This window comes from Lepisosteus platostomus, chromosome 9 (genome assembly GCF_059453375.1).
Source record: "Lepisosteus platostomus isolate fLepPlt1 chromosome 9, fLepPlt1.hap1, whole genome shotgun sequence".
NCBI classification, from domain to species: domain Eukaryota; kingdom Metazoa; phylum Chordata; class Actinopteri; order Semionotiformes; family Lepisosteidae; genus Lepisosteus; species Lepisosteus platostomus.
The window spans coordinates 9,163,443-9,173,085 of record NC_142619.1 but is presented as its reverse complement, the minus strand read 5'-3'; the positions used below and the strand labels follow the sequence as shown (position 1 = coordinate 9,173,085).

Genomic DNA, 9,643 nt, shown 5'->3' with positions numbered 1-9,643 from the left:
GAAATATTAGTTAAAAAACATAACTTTAAAACTGAGGTGATAAAGGGAAAGTAATTCCATAAAGACAACAAAAAAGGACTTGAAATGCAATTAAAAAAATGGAAAAGACAAAAACGCGTTTTAAGTAAGTGTTTCTTTCAATTAAAGCATATTTTAATTCAAATATTGATTTCCTGTCGGCCAATTTTGGCTTAAATAATATAACTTGACTTCAGAAATGTATTAACATTAATTGTTGTATAAAACTATGTAAAAATGTAGTGCATGTACTGAAACATTACTTTAGCTCATTTTCTAAATCCTTCTTCCAATTCAGGGTTGTGAGGGAGCCAGTATGTTTTTGGAAAGTGGGAGAAAACCAGGGCACCCACAAGAACACAGGAAAAACATACAAACTCCACAGAGATAGCACCGAGCTCCAGAAGTGAACCCAGCATTGTGCTAACAACTCTGCCACCCTCAGCATCTCCACAAAATTCAAAACCATTACTTTCACGATTTTGTTTCTTTTTCAAAACTGTCTTATCCAAAGCACTGTATTTGCAATTTGTGATTGCCAGGTGGGTTTAATTTAGTGTAGATGCAACTGCAAACAAAAGAAGTAAGAATTATGAGTTTATGTTATCATTATGTTATGTTATCATCACATGGATTTTTGTTTTATTCTGACATACAGTTGGGTGATCTTTAATCAGTAATCTTTCTTTTAAGGAACATTAAAAAATCTCTGACTAGTGTCATAAGAATAATTTCCTGTTGGTAATTATAAATGAAAGACCATAAGGTTTCAAGCCTGATCTTCAGGAAGTTTGAGACACTGGGATATCATAATATGACTCTTGGTCTTGTTATATGTACAGTAAGTGATTAAATGAAAAATAATCACCCAGTTCAGATTTCCCACCACTGAGTCAAGAAACATACTGTAATGATACAAATGTCTTGACCTGACCTTAATATATAAATTCTGAAGTGAGTGTCCTTATCTTTAATTTTGTCCAAAAAAAATTGCGTGTTCAGATGCTGCCATATGCCCTCCTATGCTGCAGAAATCATGATGGCTGTTTTTAACCATACTAGACATTCAGTACATTCATTTTTGACATGCATTATCCAATAGAGGGTAGTTAGTACAGGGAACTCTGCATGCTACAACAGTCCATCACAGGGCACAAATATACACACTCTCAGTTTCCTAGAAGCCAATTAACCTACCAGCATATCTTTGGACTGTGGCGAGGAAACCAGAGCACCAAGAGGTACCTGGTGTAAACATGGGAAGAACAATAGACAGCACCCCAGGAATTGAAACAGGGTCTAAAGGAGGGCAAATACTAAATTGAACCTTATACTGTACATTCCTAACTTCTCCCCTTATTAGTCATTCAGTGTAACTATTTACAGGATTTTACTAGATCCACGTCAAAAACCGGAGGTAAGACTGCTGACACACCGACAAAAGCAAGAAAAGTGCTAGCAATGTGTTTTTTTGTGAAAACATCCAATGCGAAATGACATATACTTTCTGTTAAGTACCAATAAAGTGTACATGATAAAAAACAAGCAACTACATAGAAGTCTTATTTTTCATAAAATAGCCTGTGCTGCGGAAATACCCTGAGGAGACCGACTTGAGAATAGTTTCACATTTTTAGAGGTCTTCAGAGGTCTGTGGCCTTTTGTCAGCTGAGGGTCTTCCTCAGTGTTGGGAGGAGATTTGGAAAGATGCAGGGATGTCCCGGAGGCAAGTAACACAAGAGTACATGAGGGAAGGGAGCAGTGAAGGCAGAGGCGGGATGGTAGGGTGTGAAGTGCTGTTGATGTAGCCCAGCAGGCAGGAGCTTTGTGGGAAGGAGGTCGCACCCAGGCAGGAAGGAGATGTCTGTGTGTTCATGGGGCAGCGTTCCATCACCCTGTGTCCAAGGGAATACAATGAGTGACACGTCTAATCATTTTGCATGTTCAGATAAAATAAAACATCCCAAGTTATTTCTCAAAATTCACAGTGTTAACTTTCCAAACCTCAGTCTTTGTTTTTGGTCTTTTTAGTAATGGCAGTAGTAAATACAGTATTTCTTAGTAGGTAGCTGCGTCAGCATGCGTAGACTGCAAAGGAACAAGGAACAAGTAATACGTTTATTCCATGCTGAAAAGAAAAGAAAAGAAGCACAATGTTTCGGCTGTGGAGCCTTCTTCAGGCATTTCCTTTCTTCTCTCTTCAGCATGGAATAAATCTTTACTTGTAAATATTTCTGGGATAATTAGGTTTATTCAATAAATATTTGTGAAACAACCATTCATAAGAAATGACTGAAATATGCTTGCCTTGAATTAGTTATTCAGACTTAACAACACCCGTGATATTCAAGTCAGATACAGTTTCAAAGATATACTGGAACTGAGGTAATATTCACTGACAAAATGATTATTAATGTACACCCATCCAAAGTCTCACATCTGTAACATCTGTATATTAATACGGATCTAAGCAATAATAAATAGGGATAGTTAAACATTTAGAAAAGGTTGCTTGAATTTACTGTAACTAGTTAAGAGTTCCTTGATCAAGCAATTACAGTAATGGATGCAAGAGATAGATTTGGTCTAAAAATGAATGTATTAACTAGAATTCTCTGTAACTGATCTACTGGGTTTACAGTCAAATAGCATATTGACCTTCATACAGTACCTCCAACCATAAAAAAGTCTTGCCTATTTATTTTGCTACTGTACCTGTAACAATCACTTTATTTGTTTAGAATCTGAGTTAGTTTCCTAATGAGGAATTAGAGGTGCTGTAAAAACTATTTTGATTTAGTACTGTAAAATAAGTTAACAGAATGAACAGTTTATGCAGGAAATGTTTTAAAAAATGATTCAACTTGTTTCTGTCTTTGTTCCTTGTAAGTGATCTATTTTATCAGCGATCAGACTCCAGTTGTCAGGATTTCTGAAAGGGGTGAGTTGTTGGACCCCTGTGCGAAGCTGTGAGGAAGGTAGTACAAGCAAAAGTAAATCCAATATTCCAAATCCAAGTCGTTAGGCAAGAGGAAAGTCAAAAGTAGTAGAACCAGGTCGGTAAGTCAAAGGAGTCAGGTGGAGAATAGTAGCACGCACAAGAGAAAGCTGTGGAAGACTTCCTAACTTTAGTGTACTGTAGGTAGGCTGGTGAAGAGTGTTTAAATATTGAAGAGAGAGAGACGTGGTTGGATAATTAGTTCCTAGATGAGCGTGTGTGGAATTTAGTACGCCAGTGCGCTTATGGGAGAAGGTACGAGTCATGACACCAGACGTATGTATGAAATACTGCAAGTCTGTCCTGAGCAAAATCCAGAGCGTAAAGCTATGTTAACTCACTCCTGGGCTGGGCCTTGGAGCTGGTACCGTGTCCACCTCAGTCATGTACTGCAGCTCCCCAAAGTTTCCCAGTTTCTCATGCTTCCTCCATTTGGCTCGGCGATTTTGGAACCAGATCTGTCATAGAGAAAAAACAAAATGACTTGGAAATGCCATTTACATCTTCATAATGAATAGGGCAAACAACTAAGCAGGCAAACACAGTTCTAGGATATACAGAATAGATAAAAGTATAGCACTCAAATCAAGGGATATTAAAACTATATAATACACTAGTAAGGCCTCATTTAGACTTCTGTCTAAAGACCTGATAATGCTTTATTAACAAAGTCAGGCAAGCAGATTTCTTTTGAATGAACAGTGAAAGCCAGAAGGCGAAAGTGTTTAAAACCAAGAACTGGAGGCACTTCTTTAACCAGTGGTTTGTGGGACTATGGAACAAGCTATCAAACCATGTTGTTGAAACAAAGACTCTGGTTTCTTTCACGAAACAGCTGAATGAGATCCTTGGATCATTTCACTACTGACTATTAAGATGGATGGGTTGGATAGACTCCTGTTTATCACTGTTCTCATGTTCCTATGTTCTAAATAAAATACTGTGATTGATAGACGTTTGGAAGCAACACTGTACTTCCAGCAACAGATATATTTCAAAGTATAGCTCATACAATACATACAATACATAAAGTTGCCAGCTGGAGAGTATACTTTGATTACGAATATGGATTGTGAAATAGCCGTTTTATAGTCTATAAGGTTCAGGCAGAACAGTACAGAAAACAACAGGAGGCACAGAAATCCACTAAGTCAAATGGGCTTTTCAGTGACAAAATCCCAGGTCAAAGTAGGGAATGACTTCTCCGACTTCACCAACAGGTCTGTTGTAAGGGCAGAGCTGGGCTTGCTGTAGCCCAGTTGGTGTTTGGCCGTTCTTGCGAGACCAGCTTACTATTTAAGCAACTCTACTATATTCTATATAAGGTCTCTCTCTCTTGTTACCCCCTTCCTCCAGAGAAAAATATAAGTACCACTTGCCTGCCGATACACAGCATCAAGATTATTGTTCTTTTTTTCAGGAGTGGAGCATTTTAAGTATTCTTAATCATGGAAAAGAACAAGCCACAGGACCAGAGGGACAACAAGAAAAGGGCTGTTATTCATTTTATGTTTTTGGATAAAGGTACATATTTCATTTTTGTCCCCACCACGACTGATTCTCTGGGATGCATTATCTGGTTTAGAACTATGGTTCTCTTAAATGTATGTCTGTTCTATAGATCAGATCATTCTGTGGACTGTTTTGCTGTTCAGAAACCAGTATTATCTCTCTCTATTATCTCCCTTACTTGTTTCTTTAATTAGCAATACTCTGTGGTTGGTCCACGTTTCAGGAGTCAAATAAGAGTAGGATAGTTTTGGACGGCAGGAGGCCTTAGACTAACTGGCCATCGCCTGCCAATAAACATTTTTGTACTGGTAACATAGTTGTTCCACACACTTTCTTGATTCTTAAATGTGTTACTAATTATAATCTGCGCCTGTCTTAATTGTTAATATTTTCTTAAATAAAACAACAACAAAGCAAAAATGGACTTCATAACGCAGCGCCATACTTTGTTCAAGCACTATGTGGGGGCCTGTTTACTCTCCCTGAGGCTAAATCCAGACCAAAAGTGTTATGGCTGATGAAAAACTGTATCTTCTGTATATATAAGTACCCTGTCTACATGAAAAAAAAAACTTCTAGCACATCAGCTAGTTTTTCTGTTTCAGAGCTGATGTGCATCTACCTGTGAAGCAGAAGGTTTTAAAATCTCAGCAAGAACCAACCTGATACTACATTGAGATTGGGGATTTAGGAAATATCAGGGCAACCTAAAACAATATTGCATTTTGATTACATTGTTCACCTGTACATGGCATGTAAAACTAAGCCTTAAGAACGATTTTAAGGTCAAAGTCAGCCTATCTTTATATTCTTTTATTTTAAAGGCAATAAGAATGTGATATTGAGAAAGTACTTTTTTTTTTAAACTTAAGTGCATATTTGTTAGCTGGACCTGACTGGATATGAGATCTTTGCAAGGTGATACCTGGACTCTGCCTTCAGGGAGTTTGGTCTTACTCGCGAGCTCGTCCCTGGTGTACACATCAGGGTAGTGAGTGATTTGGAAGATCTTCTCCATCTCCTCCAGTTGCTCAGGGGTAAAGGTGGTCCGTATTCTGCGACGTCCCTTCTTGTCTACTGAAGCTGCACAGCAAATAAAATTAATAAATGGTGCATAACAATAAAAGAGTCATCTTTCATTCAGCTAGCACCCTAGGTATGGCAGGGGACTGTAATCCTGGAACATTCAGATAAGTGAAATGATTTATTATAATAATTCCTTATATTTATGTAGCACTTTTCTGGACACTTCACTTACAGTGCTTTACAGGTAATGGGGACTCCCCTCCACCACCACCAATGTGCAGCATCCACCTGGATGATGTGACGGCAGCCATAGACTACTGGAACACTCACCATACATCAGCTTGTGATGTGTTGTGAGTTGCAGGTTGCTACCCTAAGATAATTTGCTAATTCCACAGACCCAGTGAAGACATCTATAAAACCTCAGGGACTAGGGTTTATCATAACCAGAGCTGAAAACTGTTCTGCAGGATTGAAATGCATCTTCATCAAAGCCTTCAAGTTGAGTACATTTAATTTAAGGAAGCCTTCTGTAGTGCAATATAGTGCAGAAGCTTGTGCAAGCTATGTGAGCCCAAGAGATTATAGCCTGCTGCATAAAAATAGATTTACCACCAAAATTGAATACACAGCACTGTTTCATGTGGGTGTGTCACTGCTTGTTTGGATCTTGGGAATTTACTCACCGTGCAGGGAATGACACACCAGGTGGTGACCCTGGATCCCACAAAACCTGTTCTTTCTCTGACGCTCCTGTCCCTCTCCGGGGGTTGTGGGGAGGTGCATCCATTCTGTTTTCTGTGACACAGCACTGGGAAGCCTGGTTTGGTCTTGGCCTCTGTTGCTCCTAACTGGGCTAGACACACTCCCTTCACAGAGAGCTTTCTCCAGCTCTTGTGAGGACAGCTGCTGTTCAGTAAGCTCTGCAGGAGACAAAGAACATCCATCGTCACCCATTTTACGAAAAAATAAGGATGCCTGTATAGTACTTCATTTAGCAGACTAGCCTATTTGGTAGTAGCTAAATTATCTTCAGATCTAACTATTTTGTTGAATACTCCCACAGCTTCTCTGGGTAAAAAACTTGATTCTATTCACAGTTTCAAATTGAATAATCAAGTGAATAATCAAGTGAAATTTTAAAATATTTTGCCAAAAAGCCCTACTAATTTACTGGATTATTACCTTCATACTGTGTTTTCAAAGTATATGGTTCAATAAAAAAATTCTAAAATCCATTTATAGAAATCGGCTAACCTTCCGCTAATGTGTAGAAACCCAAAGCCTTTTCTGTCTATACATACAGTATAGTAGTACAGAGTTTCACAGTTCTGTTCCTGGAAAAACTCCTGTGTATTCAGTTATTGCAGCTTAGCAAACTGAACAAAGCTTCCCTTTTTAAAATCCTATTGTTTAGTCTGTTTGCTAAAGTGCTTGATAAGCAGTCTCCAAAAGATGTATGCCTAAAACCAAAGACTCAGTGACACAGTGCAGAAAATTCAGTTTTTCGCAAATTTTCCAAAAAAGTTGAAAAATCTTTTCAGTTAAGCTCAGTAAGCCTAAACAACCAGGAAAAAAAAGAATATTACTAACCACTTAAGGGGTACAGAAGATTCAGTATACTTGTATACTTCCTATCTAAAGAACTTATCGATAAATTTAAATAGAATCCTAATTATTCTAACAGTAAGGGATACAAAACACAACCCACTGCAGGTACAGTAGGTGAAGTGAACTGACCAATAGCTGGTGTACCAGGACTATCTCTATCTCACCAAAACTCTAAAGTGCTTCACACATACTTATATATACTATATACTATATACTTATATATATTGGTGGTGGTGGAGGGGAGTCCTCATTACCTGTAAAGCGCTTTGAGTGGAGTGTCCAGAAAAGCGCTATATAAGTGTAAGCAATTATTATTATTATTATTATTATTATTATTATTATTATTACTAAAAGTGGGGCCTCCTTATTTGCTGATGAAGCTCAGCACCCACCTGAATGAGGTGCAGCATCCCATACTGTATGTACTGTACCAACAGCACTGCAGATCAGGTAAGACAAATAGGAAATGTTCGCACCTATAGAAGTTTAATCTATAGAAGGGGTCTACATGATATAAATTACTATTTTTACAAGTCTTGATAGTTCATCACAATATTGTTATTACTATATTTTAATCCTGGGAAGATCACATATTTTGTCCATGCATAAAATATATAATAAAAGGTATATTATTTTAAAAAGCTAATGATTGATGGGGTTTATTAAACATTCTTACTTTAAAAATGCACAAAATTAATTTTCAATATTTTCAACGTGATAATGGGTACATACCTATATCAACATATATAATGTCTTAATAATATTTATGCCAACTTCTTAATAATATTTATGCCAACTGATATTTTATATTGATTATATACTGTACATACTGTAGCCTAATTGTTACAGTGAATAAATATGAAATTGAAAAGATGATTTTTAGTTTTATTTGAGTTAACTGTACTCAGATCTTTTCTAAATTTCTCACATTAATTTTTCACACATTTACCAAACAAAACAAATATTATAAAGTAAAAGAACAGTGGCATTGCACAACACCAACCACTGCAGTCAACAAAGTTGTATAAAGAAATGGATATTAGCAGAATATAATGCAACGGATTAATCAGGTAGCTTCACGAATTATTATTTTTTTATACCTGTGTTTTTTTTGTTTTGATTTTGCACCCTGGTAACAGTGATCATTCAGTGTACAGTATGTTTACCTAAACTGCCATGTGTAGTGGTAGCTACAAGCTCTTAAATCTAGACAATGTGCTTTTCAGATTTTGAATCACTTAATGAGTTCTTGAGGTATATATAGTGTGAGCACTGACAATTTTATACTGTATCTTTTTGAGAAAGGTGTTAAGTATTTTGTAAAATACATAGAGCCCTATCCGAGTGGTATCTGAATATCTACTATAAGTATCTCATTCTCTTTTGTACTCTTTTTTTTAGACATACTGTAGAACAATCCCATGTCAAATTTGTTACATACAGTAACTGTACTGTATGTTCAGCTCTATCTTCCTAATTACATTTACCTATTTGTTTTCATTAGTTCTGGTATGCAGATCTTCATATGCTATTTTTTCTTTCTTTAATTTTGCCATTGAAGAAATAAAAACAAAAGAACATTTTCTTTAATCTTTAGTGTTATAAAAATCCAACTTACCTTCAATGAACTTCGATGGCGTAGCAGCTCCCTCGAAATGTCCCTGTTTTAATTCTGTGGCTCCACGTTGTGATGGTTTTCTTAAAATCTCCTCGATGGAGTGGGAGAGAGTTTTAGAGGCGTCGTCACGAATTTGTGCTACTGCGTTCACAATTTCCTTCTTCTTTGCCAGTCCCAAGTTCATATGAATCTCCACTGACCCGGTCATCGAAGACAGTGACATTTTCAAGTCTTTGTAACACAATAAAGGGACTACTCACACCTTCAGAAAAACGGGGAAATTTGGCGACCAATTTCTGACATCCCAAAATGTATGAATTGTTTCGTAAAAAGTATCCCACACATTCCCAATAAATCTACTGTTTGTTATTCTTACATTTCTAATAGTTAAAGTCTTTGCTAGCATACAAATCCACAAACTCCAATAGCTCAATTTAAAAATATCACTCATTCCTTTGTTCCTGGCTGTGGTCTTGCTCCATCCTTCTTTGGTTGTCTTTGAAGGACTGATATTGACAAGGGCTTCTGTCTCTCCCTCAATGATATGACATCATATGATCATGAATAGGAGGAGCAGGTTTACTGTGTAACCAAAGTGCAATAAAAGTGGGTGCACTGTGATTAGGTATTCAGTTGAGTTGCTGTATTTGTTTGGAGAAAATAGTATTGATAACAGGTGTTTTTTTGCCTGTTTTTGTATGGTGATCTATTGAAATGACTTGACAACAATGGTAGAACATGCTGGTACATGGAAAAATCTAGCACAGTCTTATGCATTCGCCAGAAAGTTTTGTAAATTGTTTGCATATTTCATTTTTTTTCTCCAAAGCACCAACATTAAATTGGATAGTTATATTAAA

General features: G+C 36.9%; 1 protein-coding gene across 1 annotated transcript; it reads right to left on the bottom strand.

Annotated features, from left to right (window-relative positions):
* Nucleotides 1-357: 357 nt before the first annotated feature.
* Nucleotides 358-9,272, bottom strand: LOC148654514 (uncharacterized). Its single transcript, XM_088646604.1, has 5 exons — nucleotides 8,784-9,272; nucleotides 6,241-6,477; nucleotides 5,454-5,611; nucleotides 3,358-3,474; nucleotides 358-1,913 (listed from the first exon to the last, which is right to left on the bottom strand). Exons 1-5 carry the CDS (start codon nucleotides 9,004-9,006, stop codon nucleotides 1,683-1,685), a joined length of 966 nt encoding a protein of 321 aa, XP_088502730.1. The 5' UTR covers nucleotides 9,007-9,272; the 3' UTR covers nucleotides 358-1,682.
* Nucleotides 9,273-9,643: the final 371 nt, after the last annotated feature.